Source organism: Patiria miniata, unplaced genomic scaffold (genome assembly GCF_015706575.1).
Source record: "Patiria miniata isolate m_02_andy unplaced genomic scaffold, ASM1570657v1 HiC_scaffold_22, whole genome shotgun sequence".
NCBI lineage: Eukaryota > Metazoa > Echinodermata > Asteroidea > Valvatida > Asterinidae > Patiria > Patiria miniata.
Genome location: NW_024037061.1, coordinates 9,525,890 through 9,553,218, shown reverse-complemented (window position 1 = coordinate 9,553,218; position 27,329 = coordinate 9,525,890). Strand labels below are relative to the sequence as shown.

Genomic DNA, 27,329 nt, shown 5'->3' with positions numbered 1-27,329 from the left:
AAGCAGTGCCATGTGTACCGTAACCGTCATATTCTTGCTATAGACCCACTGACTGGCTGACTTACTGACTGACTGCATTAAATGTTAGCAGAGCAGTGCTATCGTATAGGATTACCCTGTTATGCCAATGAATGGGCTAAATCCGACCATGATCCGACCACTACGTACACATGATGGATGAAAAGACTTAAGCGAATGGCTATTCTGAATCAATGGAACAGAATTCTGTGTACTCTGGTACCAGTTTTTACCTGGTTGCCTTTGTCCTGTTTTGCTTTACTTTATACTGTAACCTCTTTATTTTTCCAATGACTAGTTTCGTGTGAGGCAAAAGATTGAGCCGACATCATTATCACAGCAATCATGCAGTTGTCATTCTGCCATGTCGGACTAATGACTCGCGGTGCAAAGTGCTTTACACCATCAATGTACACGGTGACAATAATATCTCGTCCTTGATACGATCCAATGCAATAATATCTCTTAACTCTTGAACTACAACAAACACCTTCAGCAGCAATACAATCGACCGAGTTGTGGAACTTACCACCGCGGTATCTACCCGCTCAGTCACGATATGTCTGTTGATGAGTGCTTATGCCGATTTATTTCGAAGTGCAAAGTACTGTACGACTGTACAAATGCATTGAAACTGTCTGTAAATTGGATATTAATTATACCATCGGAGATCGAAGTGCATTCTTAAAAGTGTGCATGGTGTACATTGTGGTTTCTATATTTACTGATTGTATACAAAATGTCTTTTTTTCTGTTGAAATAAGGATACATAATTTGAGGGTTCAGGGCACAAAGGGAGTCATTTCTTGCAATTCTTTACCGCTTTTGTTTCCCTCTTCAGAGATATGGTGCACGAATAATGACAATTTATGCTGTATTTATTGTTGTCCGACCTACCCATATCATTATTCAAAGTTCTATTATTTGTTTAGTAGTAGTAAGTAGCAAGAAGAAAAAATGTGATATTTTAGGCAGTAGTTGTTTTCTGTCATGATTGAACGTGAAATCAATGTAAACTGCACGTGGTTGCACAATGCATTAGAGTATATAAATGAAAGATCTTCTATAGACCTTACGCAATGCAGGTATCTCAGGCGGTATTCTTTGATATTTTCGTTTATCAACAAAAAAAAAAGGGTTTATTCATGTCTATCCTAGCGATACAAAACCACTGCTCTCTAACTCCGCCTATACACATAATGCCTACAGTTGGCTGCCCAAACTATAGGTGGGACTACCCAAACTACAGTCGGGACTGCTCAAATTATAGTTTGGACTGTCCTCACTATGGTTAGGGTAGTTGGTACAGTTTGGTATGTAACATTGCCTAAGTCATCCTCATCATTTGCATTACTACCACCAATATACTTAGCGTCACTGCAATCACTGCAATCACTACTGTATTCCACCAAAAAGTGTCCGTCTGACTATTTTTGAAATAACCATGAAGTCAATTTTCAAAGTTTTTTGATTGTGCAGATACTCCTTTTCCTTGGCATAAACCCATAGAGTTTCGTTTAATTTCAGTCATGCATGCGCAATGGTCAATGGATCACAACAGCATTTTTGGACAGTGTGACCTAGTTCCTTGTCTTAATCAATTTTAGTGCTATGTTACGTAAGCTGTGTAAAATCCTGCATGTTGTGAAAAGGGGCAGCGGTTGAGATTGGAATCATTTGCCTGGCTATGAGTCATCATGGCAAGCCCTCAGTTTAATGCTCAAGGGCAAATGATTTCATTCCCAAACCACATCAGCCTTTTTACACGACATGCAAGAGTTTACACAGCTTACATAACACAGAACTGAGCAAGGAACTTGGTCACAGGGTCCAAATATGTTGTTGTGACAAATTAACCAATGTGCAGTGAGGCTTGATGGAAATTAAATGAAACTTAAAGGTTTAGGCCTTGAATAAGTAGCATCTGCACAATTTAAACAAATTAAAAAGTTATTTCAAAAATTGTTAGACGGACTTTTTTGGGGGGGGGGGGACATACTGTATATTATAATCACCATCCTCATTCGGATCAAGTCACCAACAGTGTTAGTGGCCCAAATATCTCGTTCATTTTATTGCCGTGTTTCTGACATTAGCTTGCCCGGTCACACCACTATCGATTCCGCCAGTTATAAAGTTCGGTAATAGCACTTTGCATAACGGTCAATATTTGAATTTGTACGGTCAATAGAAACAGCACGGTCAATATTTGAGCTTGACTGGTCATTAGATACAGTCACCTGTTGATAATCCTGACGGACAGGGCACTAATCTCGCAGTAACTGTTCTAGATGTCAACACAAAGGATACTTATCAGAACCTACTTCCATTTTAGACAAGTTAGATTTTCTTCTCAGAGTTTACATCCAGGATTTTAGTTACAAAAAAAAGAAGTTTGGAAAACAAATTCAGTGGACCTGGGGCAATACTGATTATGAATTTATAGCAGGACCATCATTTTGAAGGGCAAAACTAAAAGGGCCTAGTTTTTGAACGGCGCAGTGCAACAGCCGAAATTAAGACAAAAACGAAATATTTAACCTTTGAGGATTTTTTTTTGGGGGGGGCGGGGGCGGATGTCCCCCCCCCCCCGCCTCAACCACCCCCCCCCCCAAAAAAAGAAACCAATCCTTTCGCTATCGATTGGGTTTTGGTTCCAGAAATGAAAATGATGAATGCATCATGACTACAGCTGATGAAACACAAAAGACAATACGTCGCATCATCAGTTAAAAAAAAAACATGTGCAGCACTATACTTACAATAATGAAGATAAATATCCACAAAATACACACAACACATCCATGTCAAACTTACCCAATGCCGTCAGAAACTCGTCAAAGTTATCGCTAGATTTCAATTTGTACCGCCCTTCAAATTGCGCCATGATAACCACTCCTCAGAGCTCAATCGGGAATTTGGATCATTTTTGATCAGTTGATGGATGAAGCGGGCCTACAACTGATTGTGATCCGGTAAACTGGGGCACGCAGGAGTCACTATGATAACCTCGTGTTCGCATTGAAGAAAAAAACACACCGCATGCCCCATCCCTCTCGTGTTTAGGGTTAATGTTCAACTATTTATTACCCGTGCAATATAAGTGGTATCGATACTGCACTTAATGACCAACAATTAGTGTTGTTTGCGGAGCCGCCTTCGAATACGTCAGATCAATTGATATCGCGTTATTGACGCCAATTGACGCCAGCTATCGATTCTAACAATCGCGTGCTATAGAATTCAACTGGAAGGTTCACGACGGTCGTGATTGGTGGTGTTGGGTTGGCTCATGGAATTGTACAAAATGGTGACCACACTGAGTAACTTTATCCTTTGTCGTTTCAAAGGGAAAAATGCTGCTCTTGAACGAATGTGAAACACAATGACTAAACATCTGCAATGAAAATTATTGCAATTGTGATTTTGACTCCTAAAAAGTGCAATAATGTAGCTCCATATTTTATGTGAAACACAATGAATAAACATCTGCAATAAAAATAATTGCAATTGTGATTTTGACTCCTAAAAAGTATAATAATGTTGCCCCATTGTTTATTACAACAAAGTTAACATCGTCTAATATTTCATGGATCTAGAAATAGACCACATGCGTTGTTGGCAGAGGGTGTTCTTCGCCATTTCAATAATTTTGTAACAATGAATGCACGAAAGGTTTCCTCGCGACTATCCTATCACAAGAATTGCCACCATCTCCATCTTAAACGCATAAAGTATATATTTGCGATGGTACATGTATATGCGAAATGGGTAAAAACAACCATCGGTTCACATCAGTTCAAGCGATACTTGTATTCTCGGTAACGTATATCATAATTCATTACTTATGTTGATGTGATCTTGTTGCTGTATGCTGAAAACCTCATTATTTCCAGTTCTATACAGACCATTATCCTTGACGAATCTGAAACTGTACAGCATATGAGAAAGTAGCCAATGATGCGACCCGCTTCCACGCAGCGGCGTAGCCAACTGGGGGGGGGGGGGGGGGGGGGGGGGGGAGGCGGGGGCGGCACGGCCCGCCCTTCACCTTTATGAAACCGTTGCCCCCAGTCGCCCTCGTCCCCTCTGGTAATTTGTTAGTCATAAGTAACCATGGTTAACAGGTGTAACGGAAAGTGGGCGCCCCATCCCTCCTACAGACCCTTTTACGGAAAGCCAGACCGGCAATGTGCAGTGAAGGTCCATGGACTATACAACTATTTCGAATTCCAATTTTTTTCAGCTTCAAAATGATAGGATTTTGAAGGTACCGTGACCCTATTACCCCTGGAAGATGGATCAAGTGATAAAAGCCCGACAACCCAATTACGACAATTGTATACATTTCTGAACATTTTTTTCTCTTTCAATAAATCTACCCCAAAACACACTTCTGCTTGATGATTATCTGATATTCATATTTTGCGAGGTTGTAAATGTATAGTTACCGATTTAGAAAAATCTCAAAAACAGTCGGTCCCAACCCAAAATCATTTCACAGGCTCCTTTTCAAAACAACTTCGTCCGCGATTCGTGGGAGCAGGTCCTAGAATTGTTCATGGATTGGAGAATAAATGAACACAAAAACATGCGGGAGCTAATTTACAATTAATTTATTTGCACATTAAAAATTTACATTCAACATCGGGGAAGGCATTTAACACTTATATATACTGATAAAACTGTCTTAAATAAAGATGAACATTAAATACAATTACAAATGGTTTTCAAAATGGTAATGCCGTTTTGTGGAATTAAATAAGGCTGTGGACATGATTTCGTGGTAAAAAGCAGATATAGTAGACGTTTTTCTTTCAATTTTCTCGATTTTTCTTCTTCATTTATGTGTTGTCTAAAATAGGTGCAGCTAATTCCAGATTTGTGGTTCAAAATGAACCCGAGTTTTTCATTAATCGCGCATGGAAATACGTCGAAAATGACTTTGAAGCTCGAAAACATCCGAAATGCAATTTGATTTCAAGACCCTTAAAAGTTCATTGATTGAGTTCTAGATTTTAGTCTGGTGCTGAAGATTTTCCTCTCAGAATTCTACGCTCTGACTGGGTGGGCCTTTGTTCTTGCCGGTCTTCTTGGGAAGCAGTACGGCCTGGATATTGGGCATCACACCACCCTAAAGGAAAGGAATACAAATAAAAACAATCATTAACTGCTCTGGTCTGGTCTGGTCTTGTCTTAGTAAATGCTCTCACGTGATCTTCAACAAATTCCCTTGAATTTCCTCGTAATTTTTACGAAGAGAAATTCCTCCTTGAATGTTTTCAACCCTCTCAAAAATGGGAAATAATGTTGCAACCTGACGCCACTTCAGCGGTTGTGCACAAAGTCTTTAGAGGGTCAATGACATTTTTAAGTATTTCCTAACAAAATTGGAAACGTTTCTCAGTCCCAGATTCATGTCTTATTTTTGCAATGACTGACATGCATCGAGATGACATGTGAAGAAAAAAAAATCGGTGTCGGGTTGCAACATTCTTTCCCAAAAAAATTAATTTTATGTTGATGCCTGTATTTTTGTCTTGCTGCAAATAATTCAAATTTTATCAAAATAATTATTCTTTAATAATGGACGAATTTTTAATTCGATGCCCTTTAAAAGTAAATAACTTTCTTTCCGTTTTAGAAAATAAGCAATTTTATAAACATAGCAATTTTGAAATTCTCTTGATTGGATTGGAAATTTGAAAACCGAAAGGGAAGAACAATTTAAACACTATTGAGTTTTAATTTCTTAAGTCGTTGAAGCAAGTCAATTAAATTTTACAAGTGGTCGTTTTCTATGCGTGTGCAATCTAAAAAAAAAGTAACGCTCAGATTTGAACAGAATCTGTGTTCACATTTTGGAAAGAATGTTACATCCCGACGCCACTTTCTGTCATCACATGTCAATGAAGGTCAGTCATTGCAAAAGTTTTGAACGGACATGAATCTGGGACTGAGAAACATTTCCAATTGTGTTAATCTTTAATGCACTCTACTCTCCATAGACTGTGCACAACCAAGTGTCGTCTGGACATTATACATTATTTTCCATTTCAATATGCCAATTTGTCTTGGGGCTGCATGGATTGTGAGCAATCGTAAGAAATAATCTCCTTACCTGGGCAATGGTCACGTGGCTAAGCAGCTTGTTCAACTCCTCGTCGTTACGGATAGCCAATTGGACATGGCGAGGGATGATGCGAGCCTTCTTATTGTCCCGTGCTGCGTTGCCAGCCAACTCCAGGATCTCAGCCGTCAGATACTCCAAGATGGCGGCCATGTACACCGCTGCACCGGAGCCGATGCGTTGTGCGTATTTACCTAAAGGAAATAGAACAAATCGAGTTGAAAGTTACTGCAGAGTTTGTTGATAAGTTGCTGGCTAATAAATATTTGTGGGCAGTTCCAATTATGTAATGTCCATGATAGAGCTTTTTAGAGCTCAGTAAATATACCTGGAAAATGTATTTTTCGGAAAGATTTTCATATCTGGCCATCACTTGTCACCCTGTGCACAAACCCTATGAGACTGGTCTGAAAATAAGTGTTTTATCAGTAAAAACTTCAATATTTTCCCTGCTAAATTTGACTTTTTAGGACAAATCACTTTCTGATGTCTGATAGTCACAGGGGAAAATTAGTGATGGCCAGATATGGGAATCTTTCCTCTTTCCGATCTTGTACATCCATCATCTCGTAATGGTCAAAGAGAGTACAGACTTCGAGTTTTGGCTAATTTCTCTGAATTATTTATATTTCATGGTCAATTGGCCCTGTCACGGACATTACTCCCTTTCATAACGCTGGGACTGACAATATGCAAATTGATCAAAAACAATAAAGTAAAATTCACGATTATGAGTAAATTCATTGCGTCAAACCAAGGAATTTTGAAATATGTTGTGTCGTCACATTTTCTCAATGTGCCTCAAACATTCCGACATTCGCCAAAAACAAAAAAAACAAGTATTTCATATTGAATATTCAAGTGTAAGTTGACAGGGAGGAAAACTGCACAACAAACCGTCACCGACACCGACACCACGAAGTAACACTCTACCGTGTTAAACCATATTTTTTTTCGATTTTCAGTTTTTTGGATTTTAAACATTATTCATCAAGGCCTACCATTGCACGAAGTTTCAAAGCTTCAAGAGCTTTACTTTAATAATTACGCTAAGTATCCATGGCAACTTTTGCGCAAAAGTGACAATTTTCGTTTTCACGAAGTAACACTCAAGTTCCATTTACCATTGAAATGCATGGCGCGCACTCTGCTCATATTAAAGTGAGCAAAAACGTTTTCACGAAGTAACACTCTTCTTGTAACAAGTTGTATGACTGCGCGCGCGCTGACCTGAAGTTGCACTTTCCTCGTGTTGAATACATTGAAGAGTGTTACTTCGTGAAAACGAAAATTTACAATTTCGCAGCCTTTTCGGTTTCACGAACTAACACTCATCTTTTTTCTCTTATTTCTTGTTTATTTAATACACAAACGGGTGAAAAACAGCAGATTTAATAAATTCAATTCATCAAGTGTCCACAACGAGAAACCCAACTGAAAATACTCTGTCGTTTTGACGCAAAGTGTTGTTTTAGAAGGCGTTCAACTTTAGTTGCCGTTTTCTCCGATTGCTAGTTTTTACTGGTATGTAGATGGGTGTTACTTCGTGGTGTCGGTGACGAAACATTAATAAATGGATGTATTTCAACTTGCCTTTCCTGAGAAACCTGTGAATACGAGCGACGGGAAACTGAAGACCTGCCCTTGAGCTTCGCGACACAGCCTTACTTTTCTTGCCGACTTTCCCGCGTCCAGACATGATGAATTCAAAACTTTCTTAAGACAACTGAAATTGCAGCCAACTATTTACAGCGCAACAAACGTCTTTTCCTCACGCAGTCGAGTTTGAATCGAGTTTCTGCCGTGCTCAAACGGAAGGCTGACCAAAATGAAAGAGTCCACAGTAAGCGAGGCGTAGCGACGCTGCCGTTTATATAGGCTAGAGTCGGCGCCATTTTCCGGCTAGGGATAAAAAGAACATGAATTCAAATTTACATCTTGTCAAAGTTAATAATGAAAAAAATTAAGAATTCGCAGAGCAGCTGTAAACTGCATCAATATGATACGATGGTGTTTTCATCAAAAAAGGAATAGATCCAATATCAGAATCCATTGGTTGAAGTCCGTTTTTATGTTATACCCTTTGACGAAAATAGACTGTGCGACATACTACCAATACTGCAAACGATCGTAACACATGTTTGTTTCAAATGAATAAAAGCATTTGAAATTCCCGCCATATGCAGCGCGACATTGAGTCAGCAAATCACACAGGAGGCGCTTTTCTATCAGCGATGTCTATAGTCGCCTCTGTTGTGGTTATGTAACGTTTGCGTGAAAAACAAAATACCCGTCAGTGTCTGAACTGATTCTGTGCATCACATGTGCTTGCGTTTATGGCTATGACTGGACAATACGTTAATTTGAATGTTTGATCCGCTTTGAGAGTGTAAAGAATTAACTGTGACGCATATAGGAGTCCAATAGATGAATCCCAGTGCTAAGCCATTTTGTGAATTGGGGACCTTTTTATCATCTCAACAAAAGACAGTGCTGAGCCCCTCAGCTTCAGTGCCAATTTAAAATTCCTCTTTTTGCAGGCGGATCTAAAGGGGTTTCATTGCCAGGAGTTGCAACTCAATAGGTTTTTGAAAACAAAAAGCCAATTTTTAGCCTTCTTCAAATTCTGTGCTTGGAGGAACAAGGGGAAACAAGCGCGGGGGGGGGGGTACTCGTCAAGTTCTGCTCCCCTTAGCACTTAGAGAACTGGGCGACAAACTGTAAAACATAGAATATCAAATTATTTTTTTAGATATAATTAAATGTATCTAACCTTCCGCAATAACTTGATTTCAAGATTGGAACATGGAAAATAGCTCGTCCTCCCCCCCCCCCCACCAAACACAAACAAATAAAAAAAAATAGTGCAAATATACCGCCTTTCTGATAAATAATTGCAAATGCCAGCCAAAGACCCCTTGCACAGTGCGCCCTCTCTGAGTGTACTTTTGCTATTTAAATAAGGGTACAAAGTGTCTACTGCGCATCACGGAAGAACAAAGACCATGCCCTTCGATCCAAGGTGTACAAAAAAGTGAAGCTACCGGTTTCCAATTCCTCCGATCCAGGGGCGTACTTCCCCCCCCGGGGGTACATAGGCCCCCCCCCCTCCCCCAATTTTTGACCGGGAGATGGGCTATTGCATCATCCCCCCCCCCCCCCCCCCAGACACACACACACACACACTTTTTGTGCTGAGAAAAAAATGCGGATTTTGATGTATTTGCCTAACGTCCGAACAACTAAAATGTATTTAATAGCACTGGAAAGTGGAGAAACAAAGTACAAAAGCTTTAAAAATGTAAGCGCGAGTATATTGATATGCATCTTTATCATGAAAAGCGCCCCTAGTATAATGTGGTGTCCAGGCCCCCCCCCCCCCCCCTCACCGCTTTCCGAATTTCCACGGCAGGGCAATTTTAGGATTTTGGTCTTCCCCCATCCCCCACTCCCACTCGCTGGCACAGATTACGCCACTGCTCCGTTTCGATGAGGGGTGGGAACCAGTCAACCACTCGCATTGCTCAAAATAATTAAAACAGTGTCGTCTTTATTATGTACACGAAACTTTCTTTTCTAAACAGAAAGTGTATGTACATTAATTCTACAATTATACTTTGTTGCTATCATTGAAAACATAATAGTTTGTTAAGAAAAAGTGTCGATGTTGATTCAATTAGTTATCTTTCCTTACAAATCTATTGTTCTTGGGCTATTCAGATTTTGACATGGAGAGATCAGTGGTCTATACTTCCAACCCTTGAACAATCATTTTGGAGCCAATTTTGTTCAAATTTTTGCCAATGAATTGCCCGTTAGATCCTTGTCTATTTCAAACTGCAGTCAACTGGCAAACGGACAGGATCCTAAAAAGCGCGCCAAATCACTTCCTCTCCGCGTTCACAATAAAACGACCGTTGACAACGCCTCATTGGTGGTATTTTCCAACACGTCCGCAATACAGGAATAATAACAAAGCGCGCTCGAATCGAAGGCCATTTCATTTTTAAAAACTCGCTCGAAAGACGTAGGGTGCCCTCAACTGTTGTCGTGCCTAGCTGCATTTGAGTCCTTAGCAGACGAGACTTCAAGAAAATGTCTGGTCGAGGCAAAGGAGGAAAGGGTCTAGGCAAGGGAGGAGCCAAGAGACATCGAAAGGTCCTCCGAGACAACATTCAAGGGATCACCAAGCCAGCAATCCGAAGGCTTGCCCGTCGAGGTGGAGTCAAGCGAATCTCCGGTCTAATCTACGAGGAAACACGGGGTGTGCTCAAGGCAAGTTGGAAAATAAGACTTTGAACCACTGCCAAAAAGAGCCAAAAACAGTTTTTTTTGTAGGCCTATCCAATTTTCAACTCTGTTCACTGTAGCACCAAATGATAGAGATTTTAGTGACACATGGTGCCAAAAACATTTAGGGTTACATAGAAAAGGTGTTTTTGCAAAGTATTTTTTCCCAGGCAAGAAATTTCCAGAGCTTTAATTGACCTATCGTTGTAGAATCACGTCAACACAGCTTGTGAAATATTGTCCAATTACATTATACAAATGGACGCGGGACGCGCAAAATCTGAGACAAACAAAACTTAACGTACAAAAAGTCCATAGGGTTGTCTTAAGGGGCGTGGCTAACTCGCAGCCGGCAATAGGTCAATTGTAACGGGTTGTCACACTGGTTTTCTTTTCTTTTTTTTGTCGGAAAGAATGTTGCAACAAGACGCCACTTTTATCATTCGATGGAGGTCAGTCATTGCAAAAATAAGTTATGAATCTAGGACTGAGAAACGTTTCCAATTTTGGAGTCAAGAAAATGTTCTTGACTCTCCATAGACTTTGTACACAACCGCTGAAGTGGCGTCAGGTTGCAACATTTTTTTTTCCCACTCTGTCTTCGGCCGGTGTATTTTCGGTAATAATGGCATAGCTGCTTGCACCGAATGTGGTTTACGCCCATTGCCTAGTCTCATTTGAATAAAATGTCGGCTTTTGAATTCCCAGGTGTTTCTGGAGAACGTGATCCGTGATGCTGTGACGTATTGTGAACACGCCAAGCGGAAAACCGTGACGGCCATGGACGTGGTGTACGCCCTCAAGCGTCAAGGCCGGACGCTCTACGGATTTGGCGGCTAACCAGACACCGAACCAGACATCATGGCACAGATTACTTCAAATCCCAAGTTGACCTCAAATTGACCTTTTACAATGGAGACTTCTCTCAAAACAAATGATGATCCTAAATGTACCATCTACCCTGCATTTTTTCAACAAACTTTACGAGTATTTTAGGCAGATGTTCCGAGGTTTTTCATGTGTGGGTGTATGGTTATTTTGGAGTGACGACTTCCTTCCTATTGGTACCGGCAAATAATTGTTATACCTGCAAAGATCCGGACGAGATAATCGCACTGATATTTTTGTTATTTATTAGGTTCATTTATTTGTAACAAAACAATTTTATCGACCATCTATTTGACATTAGTGAGCGGAAATTGTAACCATCACGTCATTATCGAGCGATTTGTTGTGTTTTGCCATAATTAATTTCGTTAAAATTTAATAAGTAGTTTTGTGTATTGTGTCATGTTGTGCTGTATATTATGTATATCGTTTTGCCTTATTTTGCTTATATATTATTTGAAAAAGAAAAAGTTAGATGTTATAGTTAATAAATTGTAATAAATTAAAAAAAAGAAACTGTTTGCTTTTCGCCACTTATTTTGTGTACGTCTTCCTGATCCTTTGGCTTGGTTAACTGTTACAACGCATTGAAAATTCTGGGGTTACAAAATGGATTATTAAAATTAATAGTAGTTCAATTGGCTTTGGCTGAATGTAAGTACTGTACTTAATATAATTATCGCATAAAAAAACCTCCGAACCCTGGGTCATAAAAAGAACCTTTTAGTCCAGGCCTCGTTGAAAAAAAATGCACACAATCGGGCAACAAAAAGCATTTTAAACGAAATGACATTAAATAGGACATTTAAAAGTATAATACAAAATGTATTAGCATCCACACAACCGTCTTTTAAAAAAAAATTTGTGTTATTCTTGCGAGAGTCGTGCGAGAACGAATTTTGGGGGTCGCAATTATATTTGGCCCAAAAAATCGAGCTGTTAGTGCTAGTTGTGAACCAGCCGCACAGTGGTTCGTATTCTGCGAACATGTTAGAAACAATATTTGTGTATTGTTAGTGTGTGCAACACACACAACGTGTACGTTGCATTGAATAGACGCGACTTGAAATACGTATGTATGATATGCCGCAAAATGTCTGTGGCTTCCGATGTAAACAACCGGGATTTTTTCGTCTTTTCTCGGGAACGGTATGGGTTAGTTTCCATTCAACCAGACCTTGGGAAAAAAGGATAAGTAAACAATCCAAAACATAAAATTTTCGATGATTTCAGGCCGTATAATGCCCCTTTAAAGACACCTGCATTTGCGTTACAGGTGTCATGGGTTCGATGCTTGCCAAAGATTCCTCGGATAGATCGAAGTATTAAACTGCAGGAAGAGCGAATTCCTGTGTAAGAGATTTCTCAAATATGACGCCCAAATTGTATAGGGCTTGAGAAAGCATGATGGCTATCGGCGTTTAGGGAGACGAAACGATAATTCAATTTTCTCTATCTCAAGCTAATTCTGCGCGGTAAGTGGTCTCAAATATAATCCAGAAGTTTGGAAAGCGCCTCGTCTTAACCGAATTAAAGTTAATTGAATGATACATGCACCCGCGGAAGAGTTGACTGGAAATTAATGTTTGTTGACTCGGCTCTGACATTCATCTCGCGGGTTTTTCCAGGGTAAGAGATTTATATCGTTGCCATTCATACGTTGAAGTAAAATGAGTCATATTTTACTTGGTTGATTGATGGGAGAGATCGGGGCCAAGTCGTGGTCATGTACTGCCAGTTTGGAGGAAAGATGTCTTCTCGTAACCTCACAAGTCTTAAGTCTTCACGATAAATAAGGCAGTCCTATAAAAATGATCACAGCCCACAACACTGTATCTAATCGTTTCAGAATGGCTATGCACTGGACGTCTGTGTACATAATGGGGAAAGAATGTTGCAACCTTACACCACTTTTTCATCATATTTTATCTCAGTGAAGGTCAGCCATTGCAAAAATGTTGAAAAGACTGAGAAAATTTCCATTTTATTAGAAAATACACTCAACTCTCCATAGACTTTGTACACAACCAAAGAAGTGGTGTCGGGATACTGCATTCTGCCCGCGGAATGCTCCAGATTGAGCCCATTCGTTGATGTTATTGGGTAATCCTATACGATTGCACTTCTCCGCTGGCATATGAGTCAGTTATTGGCAGAAATATAGCATAGTCGGACTAAAGCCGATCCCCAAGTGCCCACACAATTCTATTCCATTGATTCAGCATGGCTATTCAATGGAAGTCATGTCAGGCATACACAATGGGCCGAATTTCGCCCATTCATTGGCATTACGGGGTAATCCTATAAAATAGCACTGCCCGGCTCGCAAGTGACAGTCAGTCAATCAGTCAATTGACCTATCGCCGTTTCAGTGCGTTCGATTTACCTCTCACGTGACTTCTCGCGCTTACTCGAGCCTGGCCCAAGCACGGATCCTGGCCCAAGTAACCGACTTGCCGAGCCGGTTACTTGGGTAAGTATCTCATAAGGCCATGCAACGTCCGGCGGGCGCCTCATCTCAGGCCGTGCCCGAAACGGGCTTCCACGGAGCATAGAGCTACAAACCCTATGTAGCTCTATGCACGGAGCTACGGCTACGAATTATTGTCAGAGCGTCCCCGCGTATTTTCACTGGGCGTGGACGTGCTCTAGGCAGTTAATTGATTCGGATGCAGCCTGGGAAAAAATGTTGCAACCTGACGCCACTTCCGCAATTGTGTACAAAGTCTATGGAGAGTCAAGAAATGTTTTTCCTAACAAAATTTGAAATATTTCTCAGTCCCAGATTCATGTCTTATCATCATTTTTGCAATGAATGACCTTCATTGAGATGATATATGAAGAAAAAAAGTGGCGTCAGGTTGCAACACCCCCCCCCCCTGAAAAGCAAAAAAAAGGAGAGAAAAAAAAAGAGAGAAAAAAAGAAAAGAAAATTGGTGTTAATTTAATGGGTGGGGGAAAATGTCCCTACCCCCCTCTAAAACTGATAAATCGAGAATATGTTGAGAAAAACAAGATTTTTGGGGGGAAGATGTGTTTTTCCCCTCTCAAGAAAAAAATCATGGCGACGCCCATGTTTCCAGCTCTTGCACGAAACTTTTCCCGAAACCGTTCGTTTATTTAGCTCCACTGCAAATGTCTGTCATTACGCAAGGAGCCAGGCGCGAGTAAGCCGGGGGAGTAATCGAACGCACTCAATGTAGCCACGCCCCTTAGACGAACCTATATGGAATTGTGAACGTTAAGTTTTGTTTTTCTCACGGATTTTGCGCGTTCCGCGTCCATTTGTACATCATTTAATTATGGATACCGAATTTAATTGGACAATATTCCACAAGCTGCGTTGACGCGATTCATTTTCACATCGTGAAATTACAATAGGAATGAATGTTGCAACCTAACGCCACTTTTTTCTTAAAGGGAAGATACAACATTTGCAAACATCAAAAAACGAAATGATCAAATTATCACGACATATCTTACTGGATTGTAAGGGAATGACAGTCTCAAGCATCCTGTAAAGTTGTGGCTCCTGGTATGCTGGCATTTTCAAGAAAAACTGTATTTTTCCAACGCTGGTCGGCCGACCAGCGTTGGAGAAAACTGGTTGTTTTTTTTCCAAAAAGTGCTCCTAATTTTTCATATTGAGTTTGTCTGCATTTTCTTTGCAATTGATTACACACCTGTGAAGACTAAAAGCCTGCTAGACTGATTCTATGATCTTACAATTCCCCAAAGTCTATAAATTGCTCCGTTTCATCTTAAAAGGGGTCAGGGAACCAGACTACAAGAATATGATTGGTTTTCTTGGTTTTTCCAGCATATACGAACCCAAAACGTGAAACAAGTCAGTGTAACAATATTTGCAATAACATACTAATCCTCCAAATCCATTTATTTCTGAAAATTGCAGCAAAAGCAAATGTTGTACATTCCCTTTAGCATATCATCACAATAAGAGTCAGTCATTGAAAAATGTTGAAGAGAAATGAATCTTGGACTAAGAAACATTTCAAATATTTTCTCCATTTTTAGAAAATGTTCTTGATAGACTTTGTACACACCCGCTGAAGTGGCGTCTGGATACTACATTCTTTCCTAACAATAGCCGCACATCATTGTAACCACCGACTAAAGACCAGTATCGAACATACCCCAGTTGGGTACAATTTCCTTTACTCTTTCATCGATAAATGTATGGGTCCCATACACTGGAGTATTTTTATATACCGACTCGAGTATTCCAAATTCTTGCACGCTAACATTGTTGTTCATGATTTGTTGAAAAAGACGCCAAGGTCATTTATTTTGGTCTCGACAGAGCGACTGAGACCCACACGAAGACAAACATTTCTTGTATTTTGTTTCTAAAAATTGGCATGATTCCCCCAAATGCGCCCATGGGGGATAAAAGCTGAAGCAGACAAACAAAACTAGGTTTCAGTTTTTACCATTTCCGGTTTTGAGGAAGATTTGAGAAGGGAAGGGAGGAGTAACCCAGGCTATTTTGGCGATAGCGATGCACCATGGGTGGGATACCCCTATAGTAAAACAAAACCTGTTCCACGTGCAGGCGATCTTGTCACTAAAAGTTGATTTAAACAACAAATGCGAAACGTCCCACCAACATCGGAAAATTTCGATACTCTCACCGTAATTCGCATGATTGTAGTCAGAGCGCTCGGTCTGGAATCCCGACTGCGTTACTCGTTTGCGGTTTACCTGGACACAAGCCAATAGGTTACTCCAATAATAGCCATTTTAGGTACACGTACTTATACAGATAATCACTTAATTACAACTGGTTGATAGGTACAACGATATCAATATCTGACGAGTCCCACGGGTAACTAAACTGGGGGGAAATGTAGCCAGTTGGCCATAAACATGGCACTCAAAGCACAAATCAGTTTAATATTCCGTCAACAAGTAGAAAATGTCATCGCCCCTTAAAAAAAGTGAATCTAAAAAATTCTGTAGAGCACAAAACGAGTAAGGACTCTGCCATTGCGCGGATAGATTTATTGATGTCAGAGGGAACAGTTCAATTAGAGAGTTATAGGTATGAATAACGGCCGTAAACAGACCAGGGAGACGTTAACGTACGTGCACCGCATGTTTCCGTCCGTCCCCGGGGCCCTCTCATCCAGAGGTCGCGAGGAGTGGAGAGAAAGTTGAGATTGAACTTCAGATAACCTTCTCGGACTGGTTACGCTACTAAACTCTGGTTGCGGTTGATGAGTAACCAGGCAAAGTTGGATGAAGAGTTTGAAGAAGATTTACATGTCCCCTGCGTTGTATAAGTCAATCACAGACTATTATCGTTACGTGAGGAGTGATTTGTTTAATACCAAGGACAACATTTGAGAAGATAACATCCAAGTGGCGCAGACTTTATTTTCACGCGTATCACATTATTTTGTTTGGTGCCTTTTACACTGTAAACCATGTCTATATCGTGCAAACCTAATCTGAATTTGTTTTGTTACTTTTTCACAGAAGCTATATCGAATTGAAGAACTTGCTCCTAATATATTCATCTCCTTTCTTGCTGCCAAACTGCTTCCAGTTTAGTATTTTGTGCCATTCTTATAGTAATAGTTATCGATGCTGATTTTTTTACATAGGTTTTTTTTTTTAATTTGGTGATTTTTTTTCATTGTAACAGAATATACCACGACATATTTTGTTGACACATAATTATAAACATTGCTCTGAGGATTTTCCATGCACGTTTCCTTATTGTAGTAGAGGGAATTTAAAATTGTAAATGTTTCCGTATTTACGTTGGATTGTTGTATTGTTCAAGTGCTTCGAATTTTCAAACCTTCTTTCATTTCCTCATAAAGACCATTCTTGGGCCAACAAACATCGAGCATCCTTTTTGTTTCTTCTTCAAATTGTACAACTGAGAATCAACTTCCGTTGTCGATCACGTGCTCCGATGTTTAGTACGCCCAGCTATTTCTGCTGCTGTTTTCGTTCATCGTCAAACCACATTTCTGTCTTGACATATTGTCAGTTGCCCGCGAGACGTTGATAGCGTATCTGCTGACACTGATGGATGACTGGACGAATCGAAAATGACGCCGCCGTAAAATTAATAACTGGCCCATAACTTTCCCAAGTCGACATGGGACATTTCGATGCAAACCAGGAAACTGATTTGATAGATTCTCCGGAAATAAGATAATTTGCTAAAAAAAATACAAGACATGATTCTGCTTTTTGCAATCGATAATGAGTGTATGTATGATGACACTCGTGGTGCTGCACGCCACACCAAAGTAAAACGTCTCTCGTCAAGCAATCGTGTCTGGTCTATATTGATGGAGAAGCTTGGCCTTTTTTCCTTCACAATTTTTGGTTCATATATGGAGGTGGGAAAACGTTCAAGTTTCATTTTATTTAATGGGCATTCGCTCATCAGTCAGTTCATAGAACGGTAAACGATCTGTTGTGGACAGCTGAATTGTGTGTTCATTTTATTGAAAAAGACATTACTTGGGAATAGAGTATGCAAATTACGTGGAATTTCCACAGTTACTAGTCAATAACATGTACTTTATCCATAATGTTATTTTCATCAAATGGAGCATGCCACATTTTTGTTTTTAATTTCTAGTTCTGTCTTTTTCTTTTTGACTCACCCTGTATCGTCATCATTTTCGACCTGCACCTTTGTCACCACCATCGCCCGTCAGTATCACCACTATGCAAGTATTCTAATGGCATCTTGAACCGCTGACGAAGAGATCATTGCACAGCGCTCTTTTCAAGAACCCACACCGAATCACATCACCTGCACTTTAAACAAGTGAAGTTAACCAATCGGAACAAGGGAGAAAGATCCTGAAAAACAGAACACCTCGCATTTTCAATTAACAGCAGGCATATGTTACCTTTTATCATACATCCCGTCCCTACATGAAAACACGCGTTATACGAACGAATTGTAGCATACCTGCTGTAACCACTAACCCTTCGACTTTTCATCCGTTGGCGTTGTTCCTCTTCTTTCCAGACGCCCATCTTGCTTTCAACTTGCTCTCTTTAGAATGTTTCACTAAGGCAACATAGGTTAAGGACGCCTTGGACAACAAGTCACTGTTTGAGTTATGACCTGTGTTTCAAGTCCAAGAGAATTTCAAGTCTTTGGTTATCCCTGTTGAGCACGTGCGATGATGTCTAACGTATAAGACTAACCAGGCCGATTACGTGGCGCACACGCAGAGGACTCGCCATAAATTCTTCTGGCGGGAACAACTGACCAGTTAAGTCGATTTGGAGGTATGATTTAAGACCGGATAGGGTCGCGTGTTATTTGACCGCGGTAAAGGCGATACCTGATAATTCATAATCCAAACGGTCATGAAATGAGTCGCTGACGACATACGATTGCTCGCACGACTGCTCAGGGAAATGCATTCAGGATAAATTGTATGGTTTTTGCATACTTTTGTTTTCAACATTGAATGGAATTTGAACGATGGTATGCCGAACTTAAAACATCACAGGAAATATGCATCATTTCACCACGTCATCAAAAATTGTATTGGGAACACTGAAACGCGCACGCACTACTGTGTGCACCTGTCGATCTTGGGTTTCTGTCTACCCGGATTGGTGGATTACAAACGCGCGCGTATTGGCTCAGAAGGCCAACCACCTGTCAATCTGGAGTTGTCTGTCTTCTGATTGGTGGATTACAAACGCGCTCATATTGGCTGAGAAGACCAACCACCTGTCGATCTGGGGTTGTCTGTCTTCTGATTGGTGGATTACAAACGCGCGCGTATTGGCTCAGAAGGCCAACCACCTGTCAATCTGGAGTTGTCTGTCTTCTGATTGGTGGATTACAAACGCGCGCGTATTGGCTCAAAAGGCCAACCACCTGTCAATCTGGAGTTGTCTGTCTTCTGATTGGTGGATTACAAACGCGCGCGTATTGGCTCAAAAGGCCAACCACCTGTCAATCTGGAGTTGTCTGTCTCGGATTGCTGGATTACAAACGCGAGCGTATTAGGCTTAAAAGGCCAACCACCTGTCGTTCTTGAGTGGTCTGCCTTCTGACTTGTGGATTATATACGCGCGCGTATAAACTTACCTGTCGATCTTGGGTAGAACATTTGACTCATGCGATTCATACTAATCGATCCCTATATTATTTTGACGATAATAATCCCCAATCTTATGTTTTGGGAGTTAAGTATAAACAAAGGAGCAAAGTCTATCGCTCTTCTAAAACTCAATATCACAAACGATAATTTGGGTACAGAGTTAGTAACAAACAAAAAATACCGCATACTTAATTTCCGTGATTATATCGTCTAAATCAAAGAAATTCTTTCCATTCTTCATTTTCATTGTCATGAAGTTGCAGTGAAAGGTACATAAACGTTTTCACGTTGATATTTTTAACACAAACATTTCTGATGTCCTTGGGGAGGTAGGTTTATGTCGATGTCATTCTCATTGGGAGACACTTCTACATACTTTCGCAACAATCGACATGACTGAATTACATCCGTAGAATGCCTACGTGTCGATTGACGCGCGTCAACAAGTTTCTTCCCTCTGATTTCGTAAGCATTGTTTGTCAAATTCCAGGTATTCATTGCACGTGTATCGTTCTCCCATGGGTGCTGCAGCGGGGTCTGCCTCCACAGGGCTGGGCGGGGTTCTTTGATAACTACAACCCAATGTCCCGACGCGGTACATTTAACAAAGTAGTTCCGTCGGGGCTTCCAACGATGATATGCTACTGAGTCAGTTTATCGGCAGTCTGCCAAGCCAGGGAGAGTTTTTTTTTTTTTTGGGGGGGGGGCTTTTTTGAAGCCTGCTTTATTTCTTTCTAAGCTCTTTACATGCCTTTAGCTTCGGAGCCAAATGACTGAGAGTCCCTGGTTGATTCCGTAATCAGTCCGGAACGTCAGGAGAAGTTCACGGTGGGGTCTCGCTTGCATGCCTCGCTCTGTGGGTCCGTGCGTGGAACCGCGCGTCGCACCAAGCTAGCAGCTTACCCGGCCGGGCGCGCTCCCAAAGTGCCCAGCCGGCAAAAAAATGAGAAAAACCTGGCTCCTGTTTTGCTTGTCCCGCGTGGGTTGGGGGACTTGCGAAAAAGCGGGGATCGACCTTAACTTTGCCCACATCGCCCAAGTTTTACAGCCTATCGCACAACAACAACCCCAAAGATGAAAGTTTGATGCCGTGCGCGTGATGGATTGCTTAATGGTTAAAACAGAAGCCGCAATTGTCCACAGGATGTGATTTGGTGAGTTTTCGGGCAACCTTGGGGCCCCGTGGCATTTCGCACAAATTGGCAACAAATGACTACATGATTACATCTAATTCGCCGGATTTTGTGAATGTGAGTGGCGTCAGGATTTTTTTCAGTGATTTGCCGCCATTCGAAATGGTACGGAAATTTCCAGCATCACAGCGCACAGGCAATGGTATGTTGATATACGTGACATACCAGTAAAAATTGTCGTTAAAGAAACACGCTCGATCGGAAAGATCTCAAAAGCTGTGGGCCAACGAATTCGTGTCCATGCATGAGTCACGTGATTGTGGCATGTAATTTCTGGAAGGAGTAGAGTTTTAAGTACCAAAAAAAGCAGGTTTTTACCCCAGCGACCCCATGATGACATTTGACCCCAGTTTGTTCATGTGACATGTTGGGGCTGGGCTACTGATACTTTTGGCAAAGTTTGGTTGATATCGGGCAAAATATGTAGGAGCAATAGACAATGTCAACGTTTGTTACTAACTAACTAACTAACAGAGAGACATGAAGACTTGTTGAGCTGCTATCCCGCAGCCAAAACAAAATACATTTGGCAGTCAACAACTTCTTTTCACAATATTTTACATCACTGTAACTTATAAGGTCTTCCCGCTTTTCTTGCATCCAAGTTTGGCATTCGTGAAGAGATCCCATTCGCCTATACATCAGAGCACATATGACAGTAAGCATGCGCACTCCATCTCTGAGTAGGTTCAGCACGGGCAAAGCTCATCACCAGATATTTTCTAAGTTGTTAATAATCTGCGTAAACCTGGCTATATTCTGTCTAATTTACCAGCTGTTAAACGCAACGTGTGGTGTACGTGAATTCATTTTTCTATTGCAGGTATTTTCCCTTCTCTTTCCCATAAAAAAAAATCTTTCCTTATTTGGCGAAGTCCCTAGAGTTCCAAATTGCCCTCCGGTTGACTTTCCCAACGCTGCTTGGGTATTGCCAAATCGCTCACTCCCATAACTGTTGGCAACATGCCGCTTGTTGATGTCAAAACTTTGACGTGATTTGCTGACAACTCGTCGGAATGGACCAATCACGGCCCTCCTTCGGGTCTTTATATAACTTGGAGAGACCAGGCGTCACACATCATAACCTCTTCAAACATCGTCGACAGCCGTCAGTCACAGGTAAGTACTTCTATTTTTGGTTTGTTTACAAACATAGCATTGCAGCAGAAGTCCCAATTCGATTATGTTACCACAGGACAACTTGTATTATTACTTGACGAATTCTTTGTATCTGTTATAGTGTCTACAACTGGTAAAGTTTACAAAATGCTGATAAAACTCTAAACTTACAAAACAAGTGCATCGTATACCCACGGTTAGGCACGTTATGATTTATATTTTGTTGAAACCATTGTATCAGGTGAGAAAATAGAACAATTATTAACTAGCGAGGGTAATTTGATGTATGGATGGATTATACAGAATGTCAAAAAATAAAAGGAAACTCAAATGTCAGGACTTTCTTTTAATGAAGTTCAGCATCTAGCACTTTCAATATCTAAGATATGAAAGCCCAATTCATCAGCTTTCTTTTAGTATAAGAATCATTCAAATCACTAGTATAGTTTTCAAGTTACGGAATTTTGTACACAAACACGGTTTTAAAGATCTGTCCACGGATCACAAAAAGGGTAAGTGTTCTTTCAGCAAAACGAAAGCAATTCACATGCATCCCTATGAGAATTGTTGTCGTTTTGCTGAAAGAACACTTACCGTTTTGTGATCCGTGGACGGAAAAGTACACAAAATGATTCTTATACTGAGAGAAAGGTTATTAATTGGAATTTCACATCCTAGATTTTGACAGTACTACATGCAGAACGTCCTAAAATAAAAAATTGGTCCTGGCATTTGGGTTTCTTCTTTTTTTTTACTCACCCTGTATTGTGTGAATAAAGTACTTATTGACAATGAACGTTAAATGCTGGATTTTATCGATACGGCACCACAAACTTTGAAAGAGTTTTCTAGGTTCATTTGTAAAACATTAAAAATGAAATTGCCAAAAAATCATGAAATATCCTACTTGACTGTGAGTAAATAATATGAGCAAGCATCCTGTGAAATCATTGCGCCGAGTATGCTGTCATTTTCGAGAAAAGAGGAATAAATCATAATTCCTTTCGACAATAGAAACCTATGCTTTGCCTCGAGAAAAACAAAGATGCATTTTCGCAGCTTTCTCAATCAGTGTGTAATATCCACCGAATTGAAAGTATCAATTAAGATTTTTAACCTTCTTCTTTTTGATTTTGAGAGATGTTATTATTGGAATCGAACAAAAGGTATGAACAGCAAAATTATCCTATATGCCTTTACAGCAAACTAATGCTTCTGTTGGTGCGCTTACGCCAACTCACGCAATAAAGTAAGGGCCTGTTGTGGAAAATACGTGTCAAGAAAAACAGCGTGAAAAAACTATACTGGTAGTACATGTACGTACGTGTCTAAATTGAAAACAACACCCACGTTTCAACAATGACGCGCACCGGTGAAAAGTTTATGACGTAGGGTCCAAACTCTCAGTTGTCATCGAGTAACGTATTGAATATTTCACTTTGCTTAATGAATTTTAAAACAAACCACGCCCATGAATGGAAGTTATATAAGAGTCATGGTGCTAAGATTTGGCTCAAAAAAGAATTACCGTTCAGATAGACGCGGTCAGTTATTCACCACCTCCACAAGCGCTGCTCGAAAAAAAGACGATTTGCTGGGATTTGCTGAGTTAGGAAGGTAAGACGGTTTTAAATCTTTGTCGTTTTGTAATTTTCTTCGAATGCCGTCTTGTTTTGTAGAAATGTTAAAGAACCTCTGTGCGCAATTCCTTGAACTCTAAACCCTTTCCATGAATTCCGCTTTCCAGATTTAAACTTAGCAAACTTATTTCATTTGACAAGTTCATTTATTTAGAGGTAAGATATTTAGGTTCCTATAAGCATAAGTTAATTTGGTCTAAAATCATCGATATTACAAAAATTATCTGAGATTGGCGTCCTCTCATAACCGGAGTTTGCCTTCTTTTCTATTAAACGTTGCGCATCAAAGCACATTTTCTTCGTCTATTCCCTCCCTTTTCCATGAAGAAAAGTGCACGAGTTTGCCGTTATGACCTTATGTATTCCTATTTCCTCTCATCTTGCCGGTCAAGTCTCACCCTAACTTACCCAACTTTCGATTTCGAGCGCACTGTAGCCGGACCGTCTACCGTCTGCAAACCCCCAGATCCCCCTTCGAATTCGTCTTAATCAACCCGTCTAGTGACTTTTCTCTATCGTTGTAAGAACTGGTACACTTTCCGTGTTGGCAACTGGAGAACCCTTTCTTCATTTAGGAACAAAACCCAATTAAGCTCTAACGCCTGTCATGACTTGTGTCTCTCTATTTTACTTTCGTTTCACTATTTTTGACTGCCTAGACCACTTTTAGGTTCAAATTTATCTTCGTCACATACATGACTTCAGGTGAAGTTCTACAGCGACCCTTGCTACGCTAGCCCATGTGCGGAAGGAAAGCACAGCCCATTTAGGCTGAGACTTTTTTTTTTTAATGATACTGGGAAATTTCTCAGCTATCAGTCTTTCATCAAACTGTAATTAATCAGCGGGATATTAATACCGAGGTTATTAGATAATTAGCGTGTACTTGGACGGCGATTAGCGCCGTGAGAGTGGCGCGATAGACGGTACACTGTTGACAGCCTAGCCGCGGTCCCCGATTGTATTACGGCGCGGACCCGTGTGTAAGATACACTACCACGCTGACTTCAAATGAACTTCGTAATTTAAAATACTTTGTAGCGAGAGTCTGTAGGGATGAGGACATCTGTATGCCGAAAACGAATTTGTAGTTCTAAGTTGAATGTCAAAAGTTTCTTAAACACAACTGGCTTCGTCCAAAGCAGTTGCGCTTCGCTTAAAGGAGCATACGGCCTGAAATCCCCGAAAAATTCGTGTTTTGAATTTTGCAGTTATACTATTTCAAAAGTCTGGATGAAGGGAAACAAACCCAATGTCTTACCGTTCCTGAGAAAAAACGGGGTTTTTATACATCGGACGCGACGGACATTTTCTGGCATACTCATACATGTTGTGGTACATAATACACATATTACAAATACACAAATGTTGTTTCTAACACGTCCGCAGAGTGCGAAATAAATGTGCGGCTGGATCAAAACTAGCACTGAACAGGCAAGGGAGGATCCAGAACCCTAAGGGCCCCCGAAAAAAAATGGGATTCTAGATGATCTGTGGTGCGATCTGAGGCTTTTGTTTTGAGGAAAAGTTGGTGGTGTACGCAGTGCCTGCCTTTATTGCGACGTCACTTTAAAAAAAATGGGTTCGTTGGGGGGGGGGGGGGGGCGCCCTTGTGAACAGCTGGATTTTTCGGGGACAAAACAATCATTGCGACCCCCGAAATTCGTTCTCGCATGCTTCTCGCAAAAGTAACACAAAAACGCACAGTTTTTAAAGGATGGTTATGTGGACGTTTATAGTCTACTTTTAAATGCTCTTTCAATTTAATATCATTTCGCTAAAAACGTTTCGTTTGGTAGCCCAATTGTGCGTATTCCAGGCCGTAATTTCCCTTTAAAACAAGGGGGCCGGGGAGACTTAAAGCAAAATAAAATTCTTCTTTCTGTTTTCATGTCGCAATGACATAATGACGCATTCCACATCCAAGTCATGTAGGATTTTCTTTTCACCACTTCCTTGAAAATAATTCTTAATCGGTACCACTCCGTGTTCTGTGTGTGCCGTATGGATATAACGTAACTTCCTCTATCGAATTGAACACATTCAGAAGATTATGTCGACAGGCCACTTGGGTTATTTGTCTTTCAGCTTTTAGTTTACACTAGTTTAATCATTCAAATAGAACAGTCGTTTTAGTTGAACACCAATACAAATGCAATTTTCGTTTAAACGAATGTTTATATATCAAATAATGAGCGCCAACAATGGCCTCTTTAAGTGACTTAAAGTGACATTAATTTCATCCAACTTATACAAGCTTCAACAGTAGTTTTTGAAGATTTCAAGGCATCGCCAATTATTTCAAGATACTTCTAAAGATTTTGACAATTAAATTCCGAAAATGTGATAATTTTTAGATGCCCTCAAAATGATTTCCCGATATCTTGAACTCGATTTCAAGATATCTTGGAGCCGATTTTTAAAATATCCCGAAATGATTTCGAATGTTTTTGAAATAATGTAAAAGTAATGTCAAGATGAAAACGGCATTCAATATATCTTGAAACGATTCTGAGATATCTCGAAAAGCTTGGTGCATGAATGATATTTCTCAATGCATTATTAACGGCATCGTTGAGTTGAATAAATCTCACTATTATGAGTGCCATAATGTGTAAGGTGATTTTCCTTTCTTATTTGGTCTGTGGAAAAAAATGTCAGAAATAGTTCGTTGGTTTTTTTCTGACCCTGTGGTGATGAATTCAATCAATGAGTTTGGAAATAATGAAAATGTTCGAAATGTTGCAAGGAGAGTTAACGTACTTTGCGTTCCTCGGAACACACACAAAAACCAAAATTTACGAGTTTATCGCCGTTTCCACGGTAATTAGGGACTCTAAGCGAAGTATGAACTCCATGGCCAGGAATATATACCTTGAACATTCGAAACGGGAGAAAACATAATTGACAAGGAAAGAATGAGAAGTTGAGAGATAATCAATTATGGAATTGTTTCAAGATGTATTTTGGAAACGTCACAGATCACGTGATAGGGATTTCAAATCACGTTTCCGGCCTGATTTTCGTATTATGAACGTTTATAGAAATGAGGCTCTTATTTTGCAAAATAAAATCCCACTTATTAATTTTGGAACCCGGACCCCACGCCGTAAGGGCTTCGCGCTCCGCGCTCGGATTAGGCATAGTCCTCGAACCAAATTGCCCCTATACGGTTCAATTTCACCCTGGCTAAAACACTGGAAATGTATGTTTAATTTTCATGTTTTAATAGTTTCTTAATTCCCTTGCAGTTTCATGAATTTTTACCCTCTTTTATTTTAAGAATGACATCAGACTGATTTATTACGCAGTACTAGTGATCACTAATCCCTGGCTGCGATCTGCTCAGCCCAATGGCGTAGTTAGGGGGAGGGGGGAGGGGGTGGGGGGGGGCGCTCGCCCCCGATGAAAAATCGACAACCCCCCCCCCCCCCTGGAAATTTGGCAACCGGAGAAAAACACAGTCCTATAAGTTCTAATTATTAATGGGTTTTAGCGATTGGCTGTTTATTTTAAAGTCCCATGTAAAGCAAATAGCGCCACTTATTGTCTGACATTGACAATGATGTCGGTTTGAACATCGCCCCCTTTGAAAGCTGATGTCCAGCCACCCCCCCCCCCCCCAACTGTAACATCCAGGCCCCCCCCCCCCCCCCCCCCCCCCACACACACACACACACCCCAAGATGAGAACCCGCCTACCCCGCTGGCTCAGCCAGTACGCCACAAAGACTCCATACCTAACGTACATTGATTAGATGATACGGGCAAAACAATGATCCCATTATTCGGTATAGCTTAAAGATTGCCTGGATTTTAAAGAAAACACGTCACAGCCAATTTAGTATAAGCGTTTTATTGAATATTCAACAGAGTTTTCCCTGTTACTCTCTATCTGTGGCACATTGTGACAAGTGGGCGCTATAGTCAT

General features: G+C 40.5%; 2 protein-coding genes across 2 annotated transcripts; one reads left to right on the top strand and one right to left on the bottom strand.

The window, feature by feature from the left end:
* Positions 1-4,619: 4,619 nt before the first annotated feature.
* On the bottom strand, positions 4,620-8,309 carry LOC119730233 (histone H2A-like). Its single transcript, XM_038203037.1, has 3 exons — positions 7,742-8,309; positions 6,140-6,342; positions 4,620-5,152 (listed from the first exon to the last, which is right to left on the bottom strand). Exons 1-3 carry the CDS (start codon positions 7,845-7,847, stop codon positions 5,063-5,065), a joined length of 399 nt encoding a protein of 132 aa, XP_038058965.1. The 5' UTR covers positions 7,848-8,309; the 3' UTR covers positions 4,620-5,062.
* A 1,772-nt stretch (positions 8,310-10,081) lies between these two features.
* Positions 10,082-11,864, top strand: LOC119730435 (histone H4). The gene is made up of 2 exons (XM_038203324.1): positions 10,082-10,423; positions 11,147-11,864. Exons 1-2 carry the CDS (start codon positions 10,244-10,246, stop codon positions 11,276-11,278), a joined length of 312 nt encoding a protein of 103 aa, XP_038059252.1. The 5' UTR covers positions 10,082-10,243; the 3' UTR covers positions 11,279-11,864.
* The last annotated feature ends 15,465 nt before the right edge of the window (positions 11,865-27,329 follow it).